The sequence below is a fragment of the Peromyscus maniculatus genome, chromosome 7 (assembly GCF_049852395.1).
Source record: "Peromyscus maniculatus bairdii isolate BWxNUB_F1_BW_parent chromosome 7, HU_Pman_BW_mat_3.1, whole genome shotgun sequence".
Lineage (NCBI taxonomy): Eukaryota > Metazoa > Chordata > Mammalia > Rodentia > Cricetidae > Peromyscus > Peromyscus maniculatus.
Genome location: NC_134858.1, coordinates 18,389,828 through 18,417,553, shown reverse-complemented (window position 1 = coordinate 18,417,553; position 27,726 = coordinate 18,389,828). Strand labels below are relative to the sequence as shown.

General features: G+C 43.0%; 2 protein-coding genes and 1 long non-coding RNA gene across 38 annotated transcripts in view; 2 read left to right on the top strand and 1 right to left on the bottom strand.

Annotated features, from left to right (window-relative positions):
* Positions 1–26,088, bottom strand: part of Matcap2 (microtubule associated tyrosine carboxypeptidase 2) — a 58,573-nt gene extending 32,485 nt beyond the window's left edge. For 4 of the 33 annotated variants that reach the window (XM_042280564.2, XM_016000918.3, XM_016000919.2 and 1 more), the window contains exon 1: positions 2,685–3,204. In XM_042280564.2, the coding sequence (XP_042136498.2) occupies positions 2,685–2,758 (74 nt within the window). In that variant the 5' untranslated portion in view covers positions 2,759–3,204. Of the gene's footprint in view, positions 1–2,684; positions 3,231–21,054; positions 21,153–25,384; positions 25,686–25,873 lie in introns of those variants that run through there. The other 29 variants (XM_076575873.1, XM_042280565.2, XM_042280566.2 and 26 more) reach the window with 27 other exon arrangements.
* Positions 3,264–18,665, top strand: LOC121830767 (uncharacterized). Its single transcript, XR_006073978.2, has 3 exons — positions 3,264–3,434; positions 4,688–4,777; positions 18,450–18,665. It is a non-coding gene; the product is annotated as an uncharacterized LOC121830767 (long non-coding RNA).
* Anln (anillin, actin binding protein) overlaps positions 25,691–27,726 on the top strand; it is a 63,027-nt gene continuing 60,991 nt past the window's right edge. For 2 of the 4 annotated variants that reach the window (XM_006982373.4, XM_006982372.4), the window contains exon 1: positions 25,691–25,960. In XM_006982373.4, coding sequence (XP_006982435.1) covers positions 25,943–25,960 — 18 coding nt within the window. In that variant the 5' untranslated portion in view covers positions 25,691–25,942. Of the gene's footprint in view, positions 25,961–26,083; positions 26,947–27,726 lie in introns of those variants that run through there. The other 2 variants (XM_076575869.1, XM_076575871.1) reach the window with 2 other exon arrangements.

Here is a 27,726-nt window from a genome sequence, read left to right as displayed (position 1 = left end):
GGAGAGAGGCGAACTACAACTCCCAGCGTGCACAGCCCCCGTGGGCTAGTCCGCCGCGGCTTAGGTGTCTGGACAAAGGCACACTTGGGTTTGAATTTGACAATTCGGAAAAAAAGTGAGGCTCAAAGGGGCCTTAATTTCCTGATGGCAGCGCGAAATAGGAATGGTGTGACAATTCTCAGTTTTAGCTGAGCAGTGAAAATGTAGTGCCCTGACTTTCAGCTAATTCACATATGAAACAAGACGATTTTAGACTGAACAAATTATTTTAAAAAGTGGATGACCAGGTATGGTGGCACTCGGCTGCGATCCCAACACTTGGGAGGTGTGGCAAAGAGGATCAGGGATTCAAGGTCATCCTTGCTAAGTAGTGAGTTTTGAGATCATCCTGGACTATACAAGACTCTGTCTCAAAAAGAATAAACAAACAAACAAACAAATAAATACATAAATAAACATTTTTAATTGAAAAAGAAGGTGCTGGAGAGATGGCTCTTGCAGAGGACCTGGGTTTGTTTCCCAGCACCCACATGGCAGCTCAAAACTACCTCTAAGTCCAGTTCCAGGGCATCTATCCCACGGCCTCCATTGTTCTCCCCAGGCACCTGCACTCACCTGGTCTACAAACACTCATGACACACACATAGACTCACGAATTCTCAAAAATAAATTGAAAAAGAAAACGTACTGTGGATGTAGCTCAGTTGGTGGTGTGCTTGCCTGGCATTCATGAAGCCCTGAGTTTGATTCCTGGTATGCGAAACCTGCCCTGATAGCACCTGCTTATAATCCCAGCAGTGGGGAGGTAGAAGCAGGGGGATCAAGATATTCAAGTCCCTCTGTGAGCTTGAGGCCAGCCTGGGTTACACATATTTGATTTGTGTACCTAATTAATGTTGTAGAATATTATTTTAAGATGTGTTACTTTTATGTTGCATTTGTTTAACTCCATGAAGCTGTGTTACTGGGCCTATGTAAAACATCTGATGGTCTAATAAAGAACTGAATGGCCAATGGCGAGACAGGAGAAAGGATGGATGGGGCTGGCAGGCAGAGAGAATATATAGAAGGAGAAATCTGGGAGAAAAGGAAGAAGTAGCCAGAGAAGGAGGAGGACATCAGGGCCAGCCACCCAGCTAGACAGCCAGCCATGGAGTAAGAGGGCAAGTAAGGTTACAGAGGAAAGAAAGGAAAGAGCCCAGAGGCAAAAGGTAGATGGGATAAGTTAAGAAAAGCTGGCAAGAAACAAGCCAAGATAAGGCTAGACATTTATAATTAAGAATAAGACTCTGTGTGTTTATTTGGGAGCTGGGTGGCAGGCCCCCAAGAGAGTCAAAAACAACCAACAACAAATTTATGTATCTATACATCAGGGGTTGCATAAAGGGGTTCTCAGAGGAAATAAATTTATTTTAAACCAATTATTTGTATACATAGAATTTTGCCATTTTTAAAATACAAAGGCAAGTTTTCACACTGAGATGGATGTGCTGGTTCATTTTTCATAAAGAATTAATCTCAGCTGAATATTTAATAATGCAGGACAGAGTATCTTCAATACTGCTTTACATTTAGTGTGTGTGTGTGTGTGTGTGTGTGTGTGTGTGTGTGTGTGTGTGTAAGCATTTGTGTGCCGTGACGTGTGCGTGGAGGTCAGGGACAACCTGAAGGAGCCGGTTCTCTCCTTCCACCAAACGGATTCTGGTACTCTACCTCAGGCTGTCGGGCTTGGTGGAGGCACCTTCACCTGCTGAGCCACCTCACCAGCCTGCGTTCTCCACATTTTTCAGAGGTGGTGTTTTTTCTTTTTATAATTATCAATGCTGAGAGCACCACTTTACATAAGCACAGAGTATAAAATTGCAGATGTATGTTTAAGGATATTTCAGAATGTCAGAAATTCTGTCCCAATCCCAACACTAAGTTCATTTCAATTAAAAATAAATAAATAAGTAAATAGATAAATAAAAAACTCAAATCAGCAACTCAAACAGCAAAAAAAAATTTTTTTTCAGGGATTGTGGTAATGGTGACACAAGGCTTCAAGTAGGCCAGGCTGACCTAGCACTCACTACATAGCTGAGGGTAACTTTGAACTCCTGACCCTCCTCTCTGCTCAGCCAGTCAAGTGCTGAGATTATAGGAGTGTACCAGTGTACCACTATACATGGCTAAAACTACAACTATTCTTAACACTTTAAAAAGATTCTTAATGTGGTCTTCAAAAAATTATTTATTTTGCCAGGCGGTGTTGGCACACACCTTTAATCCCAGCACTCAGGAGGCAGAGCCAGGTGGATCTCTGTGAGTTCGAGGCCAGCCTGGGCTACCAAGTGAGCTCCAGGAAAGGCGCAAAGCTACACAGAGAAACCCTGTCTCAAAAAACCAAAAAAAAAAAAAAAAAAAAAAAATTATTTATTTTGTGTGCATGAGTGTTTTCCTTCATGTGTGTGCCACATGTATGCCTGGTGCCCATAGGGGCCAGAAGAAGCCATCAGATTCCCTGAAACTGGCTTTATGGTTGGTTTTGAGCCACTGCTTGGGTGCTGGGAACTGAACCCAGGTCCTTTGCAAGAGCAGCAAGTGCTCTTAACTACTGAGCCATCTTTCCAGTCCTTCAAACAGCAACTTTTAAAAGCAAACATTCTAACACAATACAGCCTACAGACACACTAGGTACTTACATGCTGAGGGATAATGGCGGAGAAATATTAAAAGCCTTTGTTTCCATAATTAAGCCATTACACTGTGCTTCCATAAGAGCAGAAAACCTTATACATACAATAAACCACTGCCACCCTTAACATTAGGTTGTCTGGAATCCAAGCCGAGGTGTTTTAGGTGGCATTCATCAGTGCTGATGGGGGACAGCACCCAATCTAAAGGACATGTCTTGTGTTCAGAGCCAAGGCTGCAGTAACTTCACTTCATGCCATGCTGGTGAGTGCTAACAGAAAAGTTCTGCATTCAATACACTTGATCTGGAATCAGTATTTGATCATTACATGTCCCTTTACCACTAACAAAATTTTTCACAACTCCCACATTCAGTTACATGACCCCATCTGGAGTCTCAACCCTCAGTTTCCGAAGCTGAGTCCTAGATGATCCTTGTAGTCTCATCCTGGCTCAAATCTATTTTCAAATTCCAGTGGCCAGAGTGATCCTGTTGAAGTCAGATCATGTCACTCTGCTCACTACTCTGAAGCCCTTTATGACCTAGCTCTGGGCATCTTTTTGATGTCATCTCCCATTATGCCCTCAGTCTCGTCCTGGAGACCCCTTGCAACCTTGATCCTGCCCAGCGGTGACAGACACTGTCTCACTATAAGGCCTTTGTTATTGGTGTTTCTTTCTGCTTGGAATGTTCCTCCAGATGTCTGCAGACGACCTTCCTCAGGTCATTCAAGTCTTGATCCAAGTGTCACTGTCCTGTAAGACTTTTCTAGTCATGCTACTTAAAATTCCTCTTCTTGTTTCATATTTCATATCCCCTTCTGTGCTTTATTCCCCTGAGCATTACTTACTTGGCATTATGTGTTCTATGTTTCCTGGATTTCTTTCCTACTGTCTGTACCCATCCACAAGACACGCAACATTTGTTTTTGTTTTTTTTCTTTAGAGCTATAGAGATCAAATCTAGGGTCTCACACATAAGCACATTGATCTCTGTTTGTTCACATCTGTACTCTGCATCAAGAGCAGTACCTAGGGAGTGGGGAGCTGGAGAGATGGCTGAGCAGTTAAGAGGATCTGGGTTCAGTTCCCAGCACCCACGTGCCAGTTAACAACCATCTGTAACTCTGGTGTCGGGGATCCAATTCTGGCTTCTCAGGCACAGCAAGCATGTGATGCACAAACATATATACAGGCAAAAAACACCCTTACATATGACATAAAAGATGAAAAGAAAATTCAAAAGGGGAAAAAGATGAAGAGTGCCCGGCACATAGCAGACACTCAATAAATGTGAACTGCTAAGCGGAGAGTAGAAAGTGTGTGGATTTTCAGTGTCACCTCAGGAAACAGAATGGTATCAGCCGGTCTTCAGATGCATCTGTATTTTGGTTCAAGTGTCTGCCGAAGCCATGAGAGTTGCAGTTACTCCTACAACACAGGGCTGCATTCACAAACTCGCTTCTCAAGTTTTCTATGAGCGCCTTACCCTCAAATTTCTAGTTTCCAAAGTAACTATAGCTTCAGAAAGGAAAACTTGTGGGTAGTAGGCAGCACTATGCCCGATGTCCAGCCTGCTGCCCTTTAACAGTATACAGAAGACAAGAGTCTTGTGACCTCAGTTTCTTCACAACACAGAATTGTTCTTGCAATGTGTTCTCACGCTCCTCTCAGGTGTAGCAGACAGGAGTGAGTTTACTTCAGCTGTTGTAATTCATGCGCCTCTATGAAAAGCATGTCCTTGTGGTTGAGCACCTTACTCATGTGATGCCTTTAGCCCTCAGTATTAATTGTCTGATGCTCTGAATAAAGCTGCCTATTGCATGAGAATTCAGTCCACCCTCATTTTGAGGCTGAGCTCCCTAGGGTTCATGCTGCCAATGAGAATGGGAGAATGGTAAACAGAGCTTTAGAAAGTCTTATGTTCACAGTTTGTGAAGAGTTTTCTCTACAGGTGGTTAGCAGCAGGTGTCAGCTTTCCCTGCATTTAACTAGCTTCTTCGTGTTTCAGCCCTGGCTACGCAAGTCAGAGCTATGCAAGAGTCTACTACCATTGCACTAGGCCTCAGCCCACTTCCATTACATCTGAAAGAACCAAAAGGTATGCATTTCATGGATTTTTATATACAAGAGCCTGGCTTAAAGCTTTTAGAATATACAAGGGCTTTACTGACTAGTAGGGAAGATTTTAAATACTTGACATGCATTACATGTATGAATATATATGTATATATTGCATACATACATAATTAGTATACATATACAAGGTAGATTATATACTAAAAGTGTATCTTCACTTTTCAATGTTCATCAGTCCTAAGAATTTTGGGGTTTGGGGTTGTGGTACATGCCTTTAAAACTATCACTTTAGAGACAGAAGCAAGCAGATCTCTGGCCTGCCTGGTCTGTATAATGAGTTCTATCCCCGACCTCGCTACATAGTGACACCCTGTCTCAAAACAAAAAAGAAAATGAAAAACTTACGAATTCTAAAAATGGGGCTGGAGAGATAGCTCAGTGGTTAAGCACACTACTTGCTGTGCAGAGGACCTGAGTTCAATTCCCAGCACCTACAACCATCTGTAACTTCAGTTCCAGGGGCACCAATACCTTCTCTGACTTCCATAGGCACATGGTACACATAAATACATTTAGGTGAAATATTCATACATATAAAATGAATAAGTCTTTTAAAAATTTCTGAAAATGGCCAGATGCGGTGAGGTATGTGAAAGATGTCTGTACCTCGATATTGGGTTTCTCTGCCAAAGCGATAATTCAGATCAGGCTGAATCAAACCAAATTTAAGTTCAGGATTGAAACTGATCAAAGCATTCTCAGGTGATCCCAAGGGAAGAGGAGAAATCACCATATAAGTCTGTGGGCCAGACCTTAACTACCCTGTAGGTGTGGTCTCCAGCATCTCAGGCGGAGGAGCCACCACTTGGCAGTCTTTCTTGGGGTAGGCTCTGGGGAGAGACAGACAGACAGACAGACAGACAGACAGACAGACCAGAGAGACACCAGAGAGGAGAGGAGAGAGAGAGAGAAGAGGGGAGAGAGAGACAGAGAAAGAGAGAGGGGGGAGAGGGGAGAGGGGAGAGGGGAGAGGGGAGAGGGGAGAGGGGAGAGGGAGAGAGAGAGAGAGAGAGAGAGAGAGAGAGAGAGAGAGAGAGAGAGAGAGAGAGAGAGAGAAGAGGAGAGGGGAGAGGGGAGAGGGGGGAGAAGGGGGAGAGGGGAGAGGGGAGAGGGGAGGGGGGAGAGGGAGAGGGAGAGGGAGAGGGAGAGGGGAGAGAGAGGAGAGAGGAGAGAGAGGAGGAGAGAGGAGAGAGGAGAGAGAGGAGGAGAGAGGAGAGAGGAGAGAGGAGGAGAGAGGAGAGAGGGGAGAGGGGAGAGGGGAGAGACAGACCGAAACTGGAGATTCACCACTGTTTGCCTTTAATCTCAGCACTAGAGAGGCAGGGACAGGTAGATCTCTGTGAGTTTGAAGCCAGCCTTATCTACACAGTAAACCAAAGATACACAGTGAGACTGTTTTTTTTTTTTTTTTTTTTTTTTTTTTTTAAAGAGAATCCTAAAACTGAATTTGATATTTGTACTTAGCCCACTTGGAATCCTAACCTCAACTTATTTTTATGTTCATCCTACCAATATTTTTTTGTCATTTTCAATTTAAAAATCTTTTTTTTTCTTTTTGGGTTTTTGAGACTAGTTTCTCTGTGGAACAGTCCTGGCTGTCCTGGAACTTGCTTCGTCGATCAGGCTGGCCTCAAATTCACAGAGATCTGCCTCCCAAGTTCTGGGGTTAAAGGCATGTGCTACCACTACCCCACTTATTTTAAAAAATTTTAATAAGTGTTCTATGAAGACATATGTCAGTATAATTCAAACATTTAAAATGATGTTTTGCATATATTATCCAGGCATTTTCTAACAAATTCATGAACACAGAGTTTATCTAAGGCTCTAGTACTGCTTTTCAACAATCCCAGCCATGTAATTACTCATCTTCATCAAATCTGGGCATCTGCATTGCTAATTATTGACTCATCCGGTGCCTGCACTGGGCACAGCATCTGCAGCTGTCCCGTTCTGCTTTTGAGTCAGCATTGTTTTTACACATCGCCAGAACAATGAACAATCCATCTTCTGAGAACCTCCTTCTACACCTGTTCGTACATGGACTATTAAAACTGAGATAGAAGGACTCATTGAATCACTACCTACTCCTCCTATTCTCTCTCCCTCCCTTCCTTTATCCTCCACTTTCAAATCCTTGTAAAAAGTCAAGATAATTGTATTAAAATCAAAGCCAGGTGTGGTGGCATATACCTAATCCCAGAATTTAGGAGGTAAAAAGAAGATTAGGAATCCAAAGTTATCCTGTACATAGTTTGAGGCTATCCTGAGCTACAAGAATCTCAAAAAAAAAAAAAAAAAAACCAGCCAGGCAGTGGTGGTCCATGCCTTTAATTCCAGCATTCAGGAGGCAGAGGCAGGTGGATCTCTGCAAGCTCAAGGCCATCCTGGTCTATAGAGTAAGTTCTAGGACAGCCAGGGCTGCACAGAGAAATCCTGTGTTGGGGGGGGGGGAGGAAAAGAAAAGAAAAAACAAAAAAAATCCAGCCAGACTAAGTGGCACAAGCCTCTAATCCCAATGCTTGGGAGATGGAAGGAAATCATAAATTTGAGGCCAGTCTGGACTGCATGGGTCTCTGGTTCAATAACATCTTTACAGCAAGCTGTAAAGGCTTGCTGCCAAGCCTGATGCTCTGAGTTCACTCCCTGGAACCCACATGGTAGAAGGACATAGAAGCCACTCCCACAAGCTGTCCTCTGACCCCACATGTGCATTATGTTTGGATTTTGTGATTGAGAGGTTATCTTAGTCAAGGCCTAAAGAGAAGAGGAGAAAAGAAAGGAAGAACCAAATGAGGTCCCCTCTTTCAAAATGAATCTATCCGGTGTCAAGATGACATAAAACTAGCCAGCACAATGTATGTTCAAACTCGTCAAGTCCCTCTTCTGAATCCATTGAGACGATTGTGGGATGTCTGCCTCTCTCTTCAGCCAGTTTGTACTTATTGTTGTGGGGACCTGAAGCCTTGGCTGTTTGTGCAGCTGCAGCTTCTGCTTCTGCAGTGGCCTCACAGTCTGCTGCCTCTCCGTGGTCCGTCCGTCAGCAGAGGAGGATGGTTCTGTCAGCCTGGGCTGCAAGTCCAGGGGCTTGACTTCACGATGGTCAGGACGTCAGTGATGGGTTATGGTCAGGACATCTTAGAGAGCTTGGATGTGGAGCTCTCTGTTGCTTTAGTGACCTGCAACTACAACAGCTCCACCTTCAGATCACCCAGCTCTCCTGCTTGTTGCCTCAAAGTTCCCAGCTCAGCTATGGCTGGGCTGCTCCTTGCTGCCTTGCCTGGTCCAAAGAGTCTGTTTTTAAATCTTTTAGTTGGGTGTTTTATGTTGGTTTGTGGGTTTTTAATTTGCATATATTGAATCAACTTCTGAATCCCTCATATGAAACCAACTTGCTTGTGATGTATGTTTGTTTTTTTTTTTGTTTGTTTTTGTTTTGTTTTGTTTTGAGACAGGCTTTTATTATGCAGTCCTGGTGGCTGGTACTCAGGAGATCTGCCTGTCTCTCTCTGCCCAGTGGTAGGATTATAGCATGTGCCACCAAATCTGGTGTGTGATCGTAACATGATCTTGACTTTATATTGCATCTATGTTCGCAGAGAAGCTGGTTTGTAGTTGTGCCAAAATCCACTTTGGGTATCAGAATTACGCGAACTTCACAGGATGAGTTTGGTAGTGTTCTTGTCCTTTCTTAGTTTATTTTTTTTATTATTTGTGTATATGACACACAAGTATGGATGAGTATGAGTGCCACAGGAAGCCAGAAGAGGATGTCGGGTCCCTGGAGTGTTTGTGAGCTATCCAACATGGGTGTCGGGACCTGAGAAAAGCAGCATTTTTAACTGCTGAACCATCTTTCTGGCCCCTATGGAGAACCTTTTAATTACTATTTTCATCCAACCATCTTCCTGGTTATGGACTACAGTAGTTTGAATGTAATTGGCCCCCATAAGCTTATAAGGAGTGGCAATATTAGGAAGTGTGGCCTTGTTGGAGTAGGTGTGGCTTTGTTGGAGAAAAGTGTAACTGTGGGAGCAGGCTTTGAGGTCTCATATGCTTAAGCTACGCCTAGTTCAGTTCACTTCCTGTTGCCTACAGATCAAGATGTAGGACACTCAGCTCCTTCTCCAGCACCATGTCTGCCTGCATGCTACAATGTCCTGTCATGACGATAATGGACTAAACCTCTGAAACTGTAAGCCAGCCCCAATTAAATGTTTTCTTTTATAAGAGTTGCTATAGTCATGGAGTTTCTTCACAGCAATAGAAACCCTAACTTAGAAAAGTTAGTAACAGAAGTGGGGTACTGTTGTGATGCTTGACCATAATTTTGTTTGAAGGAATGTGAACCTTGGGACTATGGATTAGAAAAGCAGTTGAACACTTTAAGTTCTGCTTCATGAGCCATCCTAGTAGGAGCATGGAAGACAGTGGTGTTGTGTATGATTTGATGAACTGTGGGGGCCTGGCTCAAGAGGTTTCAGGGGAGAAGGATTTTAGTATATAGCCTAGAAATTGTTCTTATGATATTTTGGTGAAGAATGTAGCCACATTTTACCCTGTCTGAAAAGTCTGCCTGTGGCTAAATTGAAGAGTTTTTGATTAATTACACTGGCAGACAAAGGAAACTCAAAACAATATAGTATAAACTCTGTTGTGTGGTTATTAGAGTTAACTCAAATGAAGATTTATAATGAAAAGGAGCAAGTAGAGCAAGGAAAAATACAAAATGTACAATTTGGGAAGGAAAGGAGCACCAGGAAGTGGAATGGAGCTAAGTCCTATGTTCAAAGAGATAAACAGATTAAGAAATGGAATAAGGGAGCTGGGTGGTGGTGATGCACAACTTTAATCCCAGCACTGGAGGCAGAGCCAGGCAGATCTCTGTGAGTTCGAGGCCAGCCTGGTCTACAGAGCAAGATCCAGGACAGAACCAAAACTACACAGAGAAAGCCTGTCTCGGAAAAAAAAAAAATGGAATAAGGCGCTGGAGAGATGGCTCAGTGGTTAAAAGCACTGGCTGCTCTTCCGAAGGACCTGGATTCATTTCCCAGCATCCACACGGCAGTTCATAACTGTCTGTAACTCCAGTTCCAGGGGGTCTGATACCTTCACACCAATGCACATAAAATAAAGTTAAATAAATTATATAAAAAAGAAATGGAATAAAGAGAGTGGTGACCTCAGGGGAAGATGCCACCCAATTTGTGAAAAGGAATTAAAGAAAAGGTTAGAGTTGGGTGTGGTGGTGCACGCCTTTAATCCTAACACACAGAAGGCAGAGGCTGCTGCCTCTGAGTTTGAGGCAATCCTAGTCTACAGAGCAAGAAACAGCCAAGTTTAGGCAGTGAAGGAAACCATGGAAAAGAGAAAGCTGGTGAAGAGTAATACAACAAGAGGGGCATGTTCCAGTCCCATCAAGCAGCAGAACTTTGCAGCTTTGGCCATGAGGTTCTGGCTTTAAGGATAGAAGAAAAGGATTATGGAGTTTGCCTCTGTGTCTAAGGAAGGCCACTGAGGCCAGTCATGTGTCAGTGGTGTCCCTGCATGGAGACCTAGAGAGGCCATTGCATGAAGCTGTGACAGTGAAGCCCTGGATTGCCTTGGAGACCCCAAGACATTGGACATGCCAGAGTCATGGGATACCTGCCAAAGAGAGCTACTAACAGGAAGCAGAGCGAGCCCAAGAGAAAGAAGTATGTTGCAGTCAACAAAACTGAAAGGAGTGGGAGATCTGAAGAGCCTTTTGACATCAGACATGGAGATGCAGAGTTTGGAGTTTGCCAATCTGGTTTTTGGTCTTGCTTTGGTCCAGTATTTCCTCACTATGCTCCCTTCCTTACATTTTGGAACAATGCATATCCCATGTCATTGTATGTTGAAAGTATGTGATCTATTTTTTGAATTTGATTTTATAGGGATTACAGTTAAAAGACTGCATGAATCTCAAAAGAGACTTTGAACTTTGAACTTTAAAACATTGTTGACACTGTGATAGATGACAGGGACTTTTGAAGTTGGACTAAACGCATTTTGCATTATGATATAGTTACAAGCTTATGGGGGTGAGTAGAATGTGTGAGTGGCACTATTAGGAGGTGGCCTCGTTGAAGTAGGTGTGGCTTTGTGAGGATGGGCCTTGAGGTCCCCTATGCTCAAGGTACTCCCAGTTCAGTTTATTTCCTGTTGCCTGCAGATCAAGATGTAGGACTCTCAGCTCCTTCTCCAGTACGTTTGCCTGCATGCTACCATGTTCTGCCATGATGATAGTGGACTAAACCTATGAAACTGTAAGCCACCCAATTAAATGTTTTCCTTCATAAGAGTTGCCATGGTCATGGTGTCTCTTCACAGCAACAGAAACCCTAAGACATGGATCTGTTTTAAGTGTTGTTTCATTTTCTGGATTGATTTCAGTAAATTATACATCTTTAGAAATTTTCCCATTTTTTCTAGACTTTCTAGTTGTTGGAATAAAGGTTTTTAAAATATTCCCTTATGACCCTCTGGATTTTGCTGGAGTCTGTTGTAACTCCCCTTTCTCTAATTTCATTAACGTGGGCCCCCTTCTTCTGTCTTTAGCTAGTATGGCTAAGGGTTGACCATCGTGATACATTTTTAAGAACAACTTTTTGTCTGCTTAATTCTGCTTTTTAAGTCTCTATAGTTCATTGATTTCTGCTCTGAATTTTATTTCTTGCCATAGGCTGCACTTGAGTATGACTTACTTCTTTTAGTGCTTTGAGGTATATCATTAGGTTATTTATTTGTTATCTCCCTAATTAAAAGTTTATTATTATTATTATTATTATTATTATTATTATTATTATTATATATAATTTGTGTCTGTGAGGATGTCATGGCAGACCTGTGGACATCAAACAACAAATCATGGAATTGATTTTCTCCTTTTGCCTTTACATGAGTTTAGGGAAGGGATTTTGTGTCACAAATGTTGCACAGAAATCAGCTTCCTCTTTGTTTTTTTTTTTTAATGTGATCATTTATACTATATACTTTCCCCCACTAAGAATAGAACTATCTCAGCTGTACCCCAGAGGTTCTGGTAGGCTGTACTCTCATTTTACTTTGAATCCAGACTAAAGATTTTGTCTCTTGCTTAGTGTGGTGGCAGGCCACTTTAATCCCAGTACTTGGGAGGCAGAGGTAGGTGGATCTTGTTTTTGTACTGAGGCTTGCTTTGTGGCCTATACTGTGAATAACCTTACAGTAGGTTCCATGTGCCACTGAGAAGAACATATATCCCTGTCTGTTGAGTAGACTAGTCTGTGGATATCTATTAATTTTTATTGATCTATGGTGCAATTTAGTTCTAAGTTTCTCTGCTGATGTTTGATTCAAACCCATTCAGACCCATTGGTCTTCATTAGGGTTTCTACTGCTGTGAAGAGACACCATGAGCATGTCAACTCTTATAAAGAAAACATTTAATTGGGATGGCTTACATTTTCAGAGGTTTAGTCCGTTATCATCATGGTGGGACATGTCAACGTGCAGGTAGACATGATGCTGGAGAAGGAGATGAGAGTTCTATATCTTGATCTGCAGATAACAGGAAGTGAACTGTGTCCACACTGGGCATAGCCTGAACAAAGTAGACCTCAAAGCCCACCCCCACAGTGATACACTTCTTCCAACAAGGCCACACCTCCTAATAGTGCCACTCTCTTTGGAGGCCATTTTTTTTTTCAAACCACCACATCATCCATATGGGAGAGTAGAGTGTTCAAGTCTCCCACTATTATTATATCCAGACCTAAGTGGTCTCTTATGTCTTCTAGAATTTGTTTTGTAAAATTGGGAACCCACGATTTGTTATATAAATATTTACTACAGTTATATCATCTTGAAGAATCATTCATTTTATCAATATGTAGTGGCCCTATGTCTTCTGATTAGTTTTTAAAAATATCCAGCTGGTTTCTTTTTCTTCCTGGAGACACTTACATCCTCAGAGCTTTGCTGTTTGGGATCTGAGGTGGAATAAAAGAAAAGCCATCTTTCCACTCCAAACCATGGAGGCATTTTGTAGGAAGACATCATATTTCACCATGGAAAGTGACTGATAAGAAGCAGGACTGCTTGCTGAGAAGAGAGCATAGAAATTCTTAACAAATCCTGAGTTCAGAATCTTGAAGAGATAGAAAAGGTCAGAGAAATATTCACCCTGTGTAATAAGGATTCCTCACATAATCTAGCACTGACACAGCCTTTCTGGTTTGGTCCTTCTTGTGCCCCTTAAAATATTCTCACTTTTCCATGTGTTTTAATAGATAATTTTGTGAGGCTTAGAACTCTTGGTTGACAAGTATTTACTTTCAAGGTTTGCAATATATCATTCTATGTTTCCTAGCTTTTAGGTTTGATGCCAACAAATCTTCTGGTATTTTGGCCTCTGGATGTTAACATTTCTCTCTCTCTCTCTCTCTCTCTCTCTCTCTCTCTCTCTCTCTCTCTCTCTCTCTCTCTCTCTCTCTTTTAAAGGGCATTTAATTATGCTTACGGTTTCTCTGTGGCAGAGAAAAGGCATGGCAGCAGGAACAGCTGAGAACTCACATCCTGAACCACAAGGAAGAGGCAGAGGCCCACCAGGAATGACAGGAGGCTTTTGAGACCTCAAGGCACCAGGAACACACCTCCTACAACAAAGTCACACCTCCTAATCCTTCCCAAATAGTGCTACCAACTGAGGACCGAGTATTCAAACACATGGGCCTCTGGGGCCATTCTTATCCAAACCACCACAGCATAACGCTTCACTTTTGGATATATCCCCATCAGACTTGGGCTCAGAATAATGTTCTGCTGCTTGTGGATTGGAATGTAGATCTCTCAACTACTTCTCCAGCAAACAGACCTTTTCTTTCCTTCTTACTCCGTGGCTGGCTGTGTATCTGGTTGGCTCAGTGGCTGAGTGGCTGGCCCCTGAAGTCCTCCTCCTTCCTCTCTTATTCATTGATCTTCTTTTTTTCCTCCTAGATTTCTCCTTCTATATGTTCTCTCTGCCTGAAGCCCCGCCTATCCTTTCTCCTGCCTCACTATTGGCCGTTCAGCTCTTTATTAGACCATCAGGTGTTTTAGACTGGCACAGTAACACAGCTTCACAGAGTTAAACAAATGCAGCATAAAAGAATGTAACACCCCTTTGCATCATTAAACAGATACTCCACAGCATAAACAAATATAAAACATTTTATAATAATATTCTACAACACCTGAGAAATGCTGGCTTTTATCTAACCACCAGAAATCCTTTTACAATTCAGCTTGAGTTCATTTCTAGATATATAGAGTGCCTGAGACATAACAGTGATTTTTTTACACAGTAGGCTGATTAGTTGGTTTTTTTTTTAACTTACATCAGTATTTTTTGAACCAGACACTGTCCTAAGCACTCTTTTTTTTTTTTTTTAATGTGAATCGACCATGAGATTTTTTTTTTTTTTAAGTGCCGAATGTTGTTTATTGAAGGAGGGAGGGAGGAAGTCTTTTTTTTTTTTTTTTTTTTTTCCAAGACACAGTTTCTCTGTGTAGCTTTGCGGCTTTCCTGGAACTCACTTGGTAGCCCAGGCTGGCCTGGAACTCACAGAGATCCGCCTGCCTCTGCCTCCGAGTGCTAGGATTAAAGGCATGCGCCACCACCGCCCAGCAGGAGGAGGTCTTGAATACAGGCTTACAGCACAATGGGAGAACCCCGGAGGGCAGAAGTTCACTACTGATGTTTTACAATCTAAGCTGTTAATGCCCATTGTGCAGGATACATAGACAAGGAACTTCCCTTAAGCATTCAAGAGGGTGAAACCCAGGAGGGAATTATCATAGGGAGGATATCAAGGTCAAGGTCAGCAAGCAAGGCAACAGTTATCCAAAATGGGGGCCAGGGCCCTACAGGTCCCCCTTTTACTAATAAATGAGTTTCTGACTTAGGTTGTGTGGTATGTCAGCAGGTCACCTTACCCGTCATGGAGACACCTGCCCAGGCCACACAGGCACTCTGTCTTAGGTTGGTGAGCGCCCCCCAGGTATTACCCGTCTCTGAATACTCATTATCATACAGGCTCAACCATTAACTGCTGCCAAAGATCTCAAAGTGGTGCTGGGCTTGCAATCTGTGTGTTCGACACAGGAAAGACCAACAGAGGTCCTATCCCACCCATAGTCAGTAGGCTAAAGGCAACTGAGCCATTCCCTTGCTTAACGAGCCTTACTGAAAATTGGAGTCCTTGTAAGATGGTATCCCAAAGGCAAATGGAACTTGAGTTTATAAATTTATAATTTTCAAAGCCAATCGAAATGTATATAACTATTGAATTAAATTTATCATGCCCAATGGAATGAAAGATTAATTAACTGTGGTAGCTACTTTTGCTGCTGGAGTCTTCACTGTGCTAGCTGTAGTAAGCAATTATGAAATGGTAATCCCAGAAACAGTAGCAGTGGTGGCTGCCTCTGTTATAACAGCAACAACAGCAGCAGCAATGTCAAATTCTCTTCTGGAGTATGTGGGCATCCATTGACATGTTTACAACTCCAGGAATACAAACCGCCAAGGTCCATTTTTCTTGATCCCAGCACGACTTAATCAGGCATCTCTGTAAAAGAACAACTAAGAACCATAAAGAAAAAACAGGCAGCTCACAAGGAGCATAAGTAATGGTCTTATAATGGCTACATTTAAGGCTGATTTTTTTTTTTTTTTGATTTTTCAAGACAGGGTTTCTCTGTGTAGCTTTGTGCCTTTCCTGGAACTCACTTGGTAGCCCAGGCTGACCTCAAACTCACTGAGATCTGCCTGGCTCTGCCTCCCAAGTGCTGGGATTAAAGGTGTGCACCACCAACACCCAGCTAGGCTGATAAATTTTAAGGTATCTTCAAAGGAGGCTAAGTGAATTACAGGAGGCCAATAAATGTTGCACAGAGCCACTCCTGAAAAGTATGTGTTACACCAGCTTGAAGAGGATTTTGAAAATGAAAATGCTTAGCTGGCATGCAACTGTTAACAGATAGAGGTCAGTGACCTTCAGGGTTATCCTTAATCTCCAAGGTGTCTAGGTGACACATTCTCAAACAAACTTGAAAAAGCAGTTACCATACATTACCTTCTGGAGAATCCAACCACATGGCTACAGTTCCTAGGCTTGCATTAATGCTTGCCAAAGTTGGCCATATTGGGCTCGCAATCCCCATTGGCATCAGAAGGGGAGAGTTTTTCATGGAGACCTAATAGGTCTGTGCCATGTTGGGCTTCAGCAGTAGCCACAGGGTGCACTCAGCGCTTAGGAACCCAAAGAGGATCCTCTTTGTCCTGAGGAAAGACATAAACAGAACCCTGGGTCCACACCAACACCAGATTGGGTCTCCTCCAAGTGTCAGTAGAAAGATCCTTCCATCACTTCAGAGGGTGATTTGCAACAGGAGCCCTCCAGTGCTTATCTGCAGCGGATACACCAGCAGAATCCACCGATAAAAAATTTAAAATATATAAAACAAGGGAAAGAATAGAATGTGGAGAGGAATGATGAATCCCTAGTTCCCCCTTTTTACTTTAGCAAAATATGTTTGTTTGGGTTTTTTTTTAGTAGTTTAAATTTTTCTTTTATTTTTTTATTTTTTAATTAATTAATTTTTCTATTATCAGCTTGATATAGTATAAATTCTTATCTTAATAGTGAAATGTTTCACTGAGGTTTGCTCAGTAATTGAATAAAACCAAAACTTATTATAAGCCATAGTCATCCTAGGGTCCCCCATGCTATATATATAGCCTCCATGGTTCTGTGGGTTGTAGTCTGATTGTTCTTTACTTTATATCTAGAATCCACTTATGAGTGAGTACATACCATGTTTGTCCTTCTGGGTTTGGGTTACCTCACTCAGGATGATTTTTCTAGTTCCATCCATTTGCCTGCAAATTTCATGCTGTCATTGTTTTTCTCTGCTGAGTAGTACTCCATTGTGTATATGTACCACATTTTCTTCATCCATTCTTCAGTTGACCGGCATCTAGGTTGTTTCCAGGTTCTCGCTATTACAAATAGTGCTGCTATGAACATAGATGAGCATGTATCTTTGTGGTATAAATCAGCATTCCTTGGGTATATGCCCAAGAGTGGGATGGCTGAGTCTTGAGGTAGATTGATTCCTAATTTTCTGAGAAACCACCATACTGATTTCCACATTGGTTGTACAAGTTCGCATTCCCACCAACAGTGGAGGAGTGTTCCCTTTTCTCCACATCTTCTCCAACATAGACTGTTATTAGTGTTTTTGATCATAGCCATTCTGAGAGGTGTAAGGTGGTATCTCAGAGTCGTTTTGATTTGCATTTCTCTGATGATGAAGGATGTTGAACATTTCTTTAAATGTCTTTCATCCATTTGTGATTCTTGTTTTGTGAATTCTCTGTTTAGCTCTTTAGCCCATTTTTTAATTGGATTGTTCAGTATTTTGATGTCTAGTTTCTTTGAGTTCTTTATATACTGTGGAGATCAATCCTCTGTCAGATGTGGGGTTGGTGAAGATCTTTTCCCATTCTGTTGGCTGTTTTTTTTGTCTTATTGGCTGTGTCTTTTGCCCTGCAAAAGCTTCTCAGTTTCAAGAGATCCCACTGTTTTTTTTTTTTTGGGGGGGGAAGCTCGATCAGAAGGATTTGGGCCCCCCATGAGCAGCACCAGGGAGTGGGTCTTCCTTATGCCACATTTCCCGCGCTGCAAAGAGGTCCCATTTATTAATTGTTGTGCTCAGGGTCTGTGTTGTTGGTGTTATATTTAGGAAGTGGTCTCCGGTGCCAATGTGTTCAAGAATACTTCCTACTTTCTTTTCTATCAAGTTCAGTGTAGCTGGATTTATGTTGAGGTCTTTGATCCACTTGGATTTGAGTTTTGTGATGGTGACAGATATAGATCTATTTGTAATCTTTTACATATTGACATCCAGTTATGCCAACACCATGCGTTGAAGATACTTCCTTTTTTCCATAATATTTCTCCTCTATAGCTCTTACCTTCTGAAATTTTTAAAGAGTTTATTTTATGTATATGGATGTTTTGCCTGCATACATGTCTATGTATCATGTATGTGCCTGGTGCCCAAGGAGGCCCGAAGAAGTTGTATTCCTTAAGAAAGGAGTTACAAGGCCAGGTGTGGTAGTGCACATTTTTAGGCAGAGCCAGGTGGATCTCTCTGAGTTCAAGGCCGGCCTGGTCTCCAGAGCAAGTTCCAGGACAGCCAGGGCTACACAGAGAAACTCTATCTGGAACCCCAACCCCACCAAACAAAAGAAAGAATGGAGTTAAAGATGTTTGTGAGCTGTTATGTGGGTGTCCAGAATTGAACCCATGTCCTCTGGGAGAGCAGACAATGGATCTTAACGGCTCAGTCATTTCTCCAGCCCCTTTTATATGGCATGGTTTTTTTTTTGTCTTTTAAAAGTTATTTTTATGTATATGTTACCTGCCAATTTTCAAATGGAATGCATAGACCTTTATATGCCATTCAACTTAAAGGAAAATTTGACCATGTCTCTATACCAAACTTTTCTTAGGTCCTGTCTTCCCAAAGACAATAACCCTTGCTTCACAATCACACTTAATTCATGCATCACTTTTTGGCAGCACCTGCATTTTTGAGGAATTATTTTCAAGAATGAAGCACATAAAGAATAAAAAAACGAGAGCCAAGACGGATACCTTGAGAACTCACTGAGAATGACAACTACTTCCATTGACCCAGAAATTGATATATTAGTTTCAAATACAAAGTCAAATAGCTCACTTGTTTTGTGCCCTCTTCTCTCTTACCTTTGTAATAAAAACATTTTTTTAAATCAATTGTATTTTTTAGATGCACTTATTTTTTCTATAATAATCACAACTTAGCAGGGCACAGTGGCACAGCATGGCGCACGCTTTTAATCTCAGCACTCGGAGGCAGAGGCAGGTGGATCTCTGGGTTCGAGGCCAGCCTGGTCGACAGAGTGAGTTCCAGGACAGCCAAGGCTACACAGAGAAGCCCTGTCTGAAAACACAACACAACAACAACAAAATAATCACAAACTTGGGAGCTGCTTTACAAGTTTAAGATTTTTCAAAATGGAGTGCTGCATAATTAAGATTATCATGTGACAATTTTTTTGACTTATCTTTGTGAATCACAAAAATATACACAGATCTTTCCTCTTCTAGTCAGCTTTAGGTAGCACTTCTATTTAATGTATGGCCTAAGACAATTCTTCTTCATCAACTGTGTCTCAGAGAAGCAGCTAAAATGTTGAACCTGTGCAACCTGGGAGTATGTGTAGACATATAAGAACACTGCTGGAATTTGGAATTCTTACACATTTTCTTGTAAAGCAAGGGAGAAGAAGCCACCCACCTGCCCACCCAGAATAATATGTGAGTATATAACTATAGCTATATAAATCACATGATCCATAACAATTTCTCAGCTATCAACAGATTACATAGAGAATGAGTGTCTCCAAAGATTCTACCAGCTGAGCCAGGTGTGGTTGCACATGCCTTTAATCCCAGCCTGCCTCTGAGGCCTCCTGAATGCTGGGTTTAAAGGCATGCAAGACGATGCTGGGCTCTTTTTTCCTACGTGTATATGCATAAATTTTTTACATTTTTCTGTGTGTATGAAATCATGTCAGAATAAAATAGTGCAAACTGGGGTAAAAAGTGGAATATAACCTCACAATTGACTACACAGAAGATTTCCTAACACATTATACAACTCATATTTAGGTATTCAAGGTGATAGGTAGGGCATTTTCATAGTAGGATCAAGGTAAGAAAGCCACTGACCCATTGACAAGGTAGACAGAAGATTTTTGGGGAAGGGTAGATAATAAGTGAGAGCTGGGAGGTGGTGGCATATGCCTTGTGGTGGTACACGCCTTTGATCAAAGCTCATGAGGCAGAAACAGGCAGATTTCTATGAGTTTGAGGCTAGCCTGGTCTATAGAGTGAGTCCAGGATAGCCAAGGCCGTTACATGAAGAAACCCTGTCTCAGAAAACCAAACATCTTCCTCCTCTTCCTCATTGTAATAATAAGCAAGGGCTTTTCTTGGCATTGAAAACTAAGGAACTGAGGAAAGAAGTGGAATGTAAAATATAAAGGAGAATGCGATAGGGATTCAAAGGGATGAGTGACTGAAGATTTGATTGGTTAAACAAATGAGAAATGAAATTGGCTCAACATCTTTTTCAGGAAATGCTTAACTTAGCAAGCCAGGAAACGTAGAAAAAGAGGTTAGAGGCAGGCAAATTAATTCAGCAAGGAGGACAAAAAGCTAAGGAGAATGTCATTAAAATGTTTGATTCTAAGAAGCAAGTGGAACCCAACAGAGGCTGGGCAACACGAGCTATAGTGCATGCTCCTATAGTCCTAGCATCTGGGAGCGGGGAAGGAGGATCCGAACTTCAGAGCTAGCCTCAGCTACACAGGAAGTGGAGGTCAGCCTGGACTACATGAGACTCTGGCTTAAAACAAAACAGAGGAAAAGAAAGTAACCAAATAAAATAAAGCCCATTTCCCTGCAAGTAATCATAATTAAACTCATTAGGGCACAAAAACAAACAAAAAAAAGAAAACAAATCCCATGAAAGTAGAAATGGGGCAAGATGTGAAGAGGAAGGAAAGAATAGAGTGGTACTCCCCTCCCCCTCCAGGAGTAAGGGTTATACACAGGGCAGGCCTCTCCTATGTGCCATACAAGCTCTGTCACTGAGCCACACCCAAGCCCATTCATTTATTTATTTATTTATTTATTTATTTATTTAGGTTTTTCAAGACAGGGTTTCTCTGTGTAGTTTCCGTGCCTGTCCTGGATCTGCTCTGTAGACCAGGCTGGCCTCAAACTCACAAAGATCCACCTGGCTCTGCCTCCCCAGTGCTGGAATTAAAGGCGTTCACTACCACCGCCCGGCCAGCCCATTTTTAGTTAGGACAGAATCTCACTAAATGACCCAGCTGGCTTCAAACTGGTGATGCTCTCATGGTGTCTATCTGAAGAGGCTGGGGTTACAAGCACAAACCGCTATGCCCACCAAAATATAAAATACTGTGGGTGTTTGAAACAAGGTCTTACTAGGTAGCCCAAGCTGGCTTGGAACTCACTGTGCAGCCAAGGCTAGTCCTGCACCGAAATCACCCTGCACCCCGCTTGGTATCAATGTTTTGTAGTTCTTATTCCTTCATTACAATACACATACAAAAGGAGTGGCTGATCAGCCAGATAACCTGAGGCGGAGAACTTTTGTCTGATCCTTCTTGCCACAGCCTTCTGGTCAGGTCTTGGCCTTTTCTCTCTCTGTAAAAATACAAATATCTAAGTTATTGTATTATTTTGTCAATTGTGAGAATGTATGTAAATTTTGAAAAATTAACTGGAAATGTATATATTTGTAGTGTCCTTGATGAAGTTAATGCTATTACATTTTTGTGGTTTTTAGCTATTAATTTTATCTACTAGAGATATAATTATTTTTCAATCAATGAATACCACAAATGTAATTAATATCATGACTGTAATTAATGAATATTATGAGCAAATTAAAAAAAGAAAGAAAAGAAATTGCATTGGAAGTTGCAAAATAAAAATATCAAAGCACATATTAAGGCAAGCCCATAAAAACACTAGCAGACTGCTCAATAGAAGCTTTAAAATCCAAAAAGGCTTGGAGAAATGTTTCAGGTTCTGAAAGACCAGAGCTGCCAAGACAGACTACTATACCCAGCAAAACTATCTGCTGTAATTGAAGGATAAAGAAAAATTTTCCATGATAAAAGCAGGCTAAAGAAATTTACGACCAATAATGCAGCTCAACAGAGGTCACTAAAAAGAATTCTTCAGGCTGAGGGAAAGATAAAATACAAGAGTCTACAGAAAAATCTAAGTCATGCTAGAACACAGTAATTTGTATCCTACAGGGGTTATTCTAACAAAAGTTAAACAGAGGCACATCAGAGTTAAATGGCATCATGTATCAAATGGACTTAACAGACATCTAGAGAACATTCCATGCAAATACTGCAGAATATGCATTTTTTTCAGCAGCTGTTGAACTCCCTCTAAAATATGCCATATACCAGGACACATAGCACATTTCAATAAGTATAGAAAAATTGTAGTAACTTCTTATATTTGATCTGATGATGGTGGAATAAAGCTAGAAATCAACCAGACAAGAAATACAGAAAATATACAGAATTGTTGACATTAAACAATACACCATTGACTGCTGATTGAGCCACTAAAAAATATCAAGACAGAAATTTTTAAATGCATGAAATTAAGTAAAAATTAAAACACAACATACCAAAATCTGTGGTATACAAGAAAAACAACCAGAAGGACTTTTGTAGCCACCAGCATCTATATTTAAAAATTCTGTGAGAAGGCTGGAGAGATGCCCCATGGTTAAGAGCACTGGCTGCTTTTCCAGATGACCCAAGTTCTATTCCTAGTTGCCATATGGTGGCTCTATAACTCTAGTTCCAAGGTATTTAACACTCTCTCTGGCCTCCAGAGGCACCAGGCAGGAATAGGGCTCACAGATACTCATGCAGGCAAAACACCCATACACATACAATAATAAATTTAAAAAACAATCAGAGAAAACAGCCCAGCTGTGGTGACGCATGCCTTTAATCCCAGCACTCAGGAGGCAGAGCCAGGCGGGTCTCTATGAGTTCGAGGCCAGCCTGGTCTACACAGTGAGATCCAGGACAGGTACCAAAACTACACAGAGAAACCCTGTCTTTGAAAACAAAACAAAACAAAACAACAACAAAAAAAGAGTTGTCATTGTCATGGTGTCTCTTCAGAGCAATAAAACCCTAAGATACAGGGTGTCACTGTGCAGTCTTGCTGAAACTCACTACATAGGCCAGAGATTCATTGACCTCTGCTCCCAGAGTGAGTGTAAATGTTAACAGCATGTGCCATCATGACTGGCCAATGTTGAATATTGTTAATTAGGGCCTTCACTTTCTTTCTTTTGGCTAGTTTGGCTAAGGGTCTGTCAATACTATATGTTTTTAAGGAACCAAAGCTTTATTTTATTGATTCCTTGTATTTGTTTATATCTATTTCATTAATGTTTGCCCTATGTTTATTCCTGTCTACTACTTTTGGTTGTTTTGTTTTGTTTTGGTATTTTGAGACAAGGTTTCTCTGTGTAACAGTCCTGGCTATCCTGGAACTTACTTTTGGAGACATAATTATTTGTTTGAAAGAACAGATCATCCCAAGGGGAAATACTCATTTTCTAGGGCTCATTGTCTCTGCTTGGTTTTTCAAGACAGGGTTTCTCTGTGTAGCTTTGTGCCTTTCCTGGAACTCACTTGGTAGCCCAGGCTGGCCTCGAACTCAAAGATCCACCTGCCTCTGCCTCCCGAGTGCTGGGATTAAAGGTGTGTGCCACCACCGCCCGGCTGAGATTGTCTTTTTTAAAAAAGATTTTCTTTATGTGTATGGATGTTCTGTCTGCATGTATGTCTGTGCATCATGTGCCTACCTGGTGTCCACATAGGCTGAAGGGGAACTGGACACCTGGGACTGGAGTTAAAGATGATTGTGTGCCTCCCCCTGGGTGCTGGGAAGTGAAGCTGGGTCTTGGGAAGAGCAGCCAGTGATCTTGATTGCTCAACCATCTCTCCAGCTCCTTGGCTATCATCTTAAATGAATACAATGTGGTATGTATGTGTTGTCGTCTCTTTTTTCTTAGACAGGGGTTGGCCTTGAACTCCTGATTCTTCTGCCTCCTCCTCCTATGTGCTGAGATTGAATGCATTACCATCACACCCAGCAATGATTTTTTTTAAATTTTATTTATTTTATTTTACAATACCATTCAGTTCTACATATCAGCCACGGGTTCCCCTATTCTCCCCTCTCCCACCCCCTCCCCTTACCCCCACCCTACCCCCCATTTCCACCTCCTCCAGGGCAAATCCTGCCCTGAGGACTGCGATCAACCTGGTAGACTCAGTCCAGGCAGGTCCAGTCCCTTCCTCCCAGCCTGAGCCAAGTGTCCCTGCACAAGCTCCAGGTTTCAAACAGCCAACTGCAATGATTTTTTTTTTAAATGAAAAAAATTATTCCAGGTTATAAATATAAGAATGAACTGCCGTGGGTCAGAAATTCGTGTAGACATGTCAGGAGACAACTGCATCAGTCTAGTAGGGTAGCTTTGAATCTGTAGCATGGGTTCTGCTTTCATACGTGGAATCTATTGTGCTGATGGGAGCTGCTGTCCCAGCTGCCACTACAATTAAGATATAATCGAAGGCCACTACTTCAGGGTTTGTAAGGTGAGAGAAACTGCAAGTTCAGAGTAGCCACGCTGCTTTATTCAAGTTGGCTCGAATCAAATTGCTGTTTATAACGAAACCATGGATCACAGAGGCAACGGCCTCAAGGCACAACGGCTGCATAAATTTCCAATGACTCATTCCCAAGATGGACAGCCACACCCCACATGCACACACCCTTAGGCTCAGGCATCCTTTCCCTTTGGTTCATCGGTAGCACATTTGACTTACATGCTAACAACCCCACACACAGCACACTTAGACACAGCTCGTCTCACTTTTTTTTTTCTTATTATTCCACAGCTCCAAGGAACTGAGAAAGTTTATACTGTAGACCCAGTGTGGAAGCTGGATTCTTAAGAAGTTGCTCTTATTCCATGTCCAGAATTTGATTTATTATAATCTATAGATTATTTTCCTTTGTTGTTTTTAGATTTATTTATTTTCTGTGTGTGTGCAGGTCAGAGGACAATTTGCTGGAACTGATTCTGGGCCTAGAATTCAGGTCTCAAGGCTTGGCAGCAAGTACCTTCATAACATGGTCCCTGTTACTGGTCCCAAGCTTCCTGTTTTTATTTAGTTTTCTGACTCTTGACTTGACCCTTCAACATGTTCACAACGATTTTCTGCTCAACAAGGAAAGCACACTCGATCCTGTCACGGGCCCATTTAGCACACATGAGCTCACCATTAGGCCTTGTTGATGTATTTTTCTCTTACACACTCTCCTAAGGACTTTAGGTCTCATAGCACCAACCTGGCACACAGAGCATGCAGATTTCGGTGCTTTCTCAACCTTTTTTGGTATAAAGGCAAACAGTTCTACAGTCAGGATCTGACAGCCCTGTTTTGTTAAGACTGCTTCATGGAAAGCCTGTCTGAAGGTCAAAGGATAGGTAGGCACTGAGGATTTCCAAAAGACCCTCCCAGGAAGAGGAAAAAGAACCTCGGATTACGAGACATTGGGGAAGTAGTTTCTGCCCTGCTTACTGGCTGGGAAACGGGATCTTTTTATTAAATAACGGGCTTTTCAATCGTGCCTTCTCTCAAATGTGGAAGACTGAGCCAGAAGGCTTCTCAAGTGTTCCCAGGGCTGACACAGGGTACAGGGGGCTGGGATCTGAACCCGAAGGGCCTGTGAGGGAACTTGTGGCACGGTCTACTACGGTTGGCTCATTTTCCCCGTGGACAAGGGACGAGTTACTAGGTGCGGGTGTGGGGACCCACCAGAGGAGCCCCTCAGGAGGGTCAGGCTCGCAGTCCGACGCCTCTTCTGGTGGCAGGAGACAAATTACCGTCAGGCTCGAGGGCCAGCCGGGACCCGGACCGGGTTCGTAAGGCCCACCGAGTAAAAAGGCAGGGCGAGCTGCCGGAGTCACCGAAGGGCCCGCTGGGGCATGCGTGGGTGCGTGCGTGGCAGCAGGCGCTCGCCGCAGGCAGTTCAACGGCGGGAGCGTCCCCAGCCACGCCGGCGAGGGAGGAGGCCCGCAGCTCGCGACCCGGCCGAGCGCCGCCGAGCCACGTGACCCGGCTCGGGGGCGGGGCCCCGCCCGGCCCCGCGCGCATGCGCGCCGTCCGGGGCGCTGAAATTCAAATTTGAACGGCCCGAGGTAGCGGACGGAGCCCCGGTGCCGAGGCCAGCGGCGACGGGGTGTGGGAGAGCCCGCCGCCCGGACTCCTGCCTTCCTCCGGGAGCCGCGCCGAGCCCGCACTCACTTCTTTCCTTTTCCTGAATTTGAACCACCGGACCCACCGTCTCGTAGTCCACGCGGGAGGCCTGGGGCGATGGACCCGTTTACGGAGGTGAGAGACGACCCTGCGGGTGCTGTGAACCATGACCCCCCGCGGACCCCCGCCCGCGCTGGCTGTCAGCCCCGCGGCCCACCGGCGGGCCGCATCGCGCGTGCGCGCCGCGAGCGTGCAGGCGGGCGGAAGCCGCGGGGTCGCAGCCTCCCAGGCTCTGCCGCCCGGCGCCTGGAGCTCTGGCTGTTCCAGGGGAAGGCAGGGAAGACGGGGCCTCAAAACCCCACGCTAAGCCCCGAACTCTACGTAGCCGAGGCCGGCCTTCCTCCACCTCCCGAGGGCTGGCACTGGGTGCGAGCGCCGGACTGCTCTAGCTTGACCCTGCCCTTCGGTTCCCTGGGACTTAAAGCGCCCTTCCCTCCTTTACCCTAAGTCGTCTTGCCTGCTCCTGGGAGAGGGCGGCTTGGGGCCTGATGGGACCGGCCCTCCCGGAAAGCTGGAATCGTTGGCAGGGTGGAGTCCGCCCAGTGACTCGGACTGAGTGCTTGGAATCTGATGGGAAGTGATAGAGGGTTCACGGGCCCCGAGGGCTGTGCACTTAAGAATCCTGTGATGAAATCAGCCAAGTCCAAGTGAGCAGGTGCTTTAGCCGCTAGTTCCTCCAGACGTCACTGCCCTGCTAACTTCAGAAGTCCCAAGCGCAGGATTAACACTGATTGAAAGGAAACAGGCTTATTGAACAAACCAAAATTAGACTGGAGCATATCGTTCCAAACAAGACCTTCCTCGTCTCCTTGGGAATAGGGTCTAGCTTACGTTGTGAATCCTATTATTATTATTTATCTCCAGTTTTAGCTTCATGTTGCAGCTGTGCACTGACATTAAGGACTTTCCCGGTGCTGTTTGCCCACTCTTATTCCAAGGCAGTTCCTCCTTTTCTTTATTTCTCTTTCTTTAAACTGTTGCGCAGATGTCAAGACTATATTGTGAGTTTTGCAAAGTGGGCATACAGTGTTTCTGTACTACACTGGAAAATGTCATAGAAGGTAGGAGTAATTTAATTTGGGTAGTGTACTTAGTAAGTACATAACTTAGTCATAAGCTAAGCCCAAGACATTTAGGGTTTCAACAATTAAAGGTTTCAACATGACAGGCTTTTCCCACGTTTGAAGTTCTCTGTTATCTTGAGGGAAACAACACTTTGTTAACTTTAGTCATTCTAGAAGAGGGTTGGAGAGATGGCTCAGCTGTTAAGAACCCTGCTCTTCCAGAGGACCCAGGTTCAAGTCCCAGCACCCCTTCCAGTCTCACAGCAGTCTGTAACTCCAGTCTCAGGAAATCCAATGCTTTCTTCTGGCCTACACAGGCACCGGATAGATAGACGTGTGATGAAGGCTAAACACTCATACACATAAAAATAAATGAATTGAAAAAAATATTCTAATAGAAACATCTAGGACATATTTTGTAGCCGCTTTAGAGAACAGGGATGACTATTTACCAAATAATCTGTCACTTACAGTGAATCTTTTAAAAATATTATGTCAGCTGGGTGGTGGTGGCGCACACCTTTAATCCCAGCGCTCAGGAAGCAGAGGCAGGAGGATCTGAGTTCAAGCCAGCCTGGCCTACAGAGCGAGTTCCAGGACAGCCAGGGCTACACAGAGAACTCTTGTCTCAAAATATATGTGTATTGAAAATATATTTATTCTTAAAACTTGCATGCCAGTAAAAATTACCACAATTCTAGGTTATATTGACATGAAAAATGATATTATATTACTAAAAGAAGAGAATTACTCTGAGTAACGCCGTATGTTCTTAGT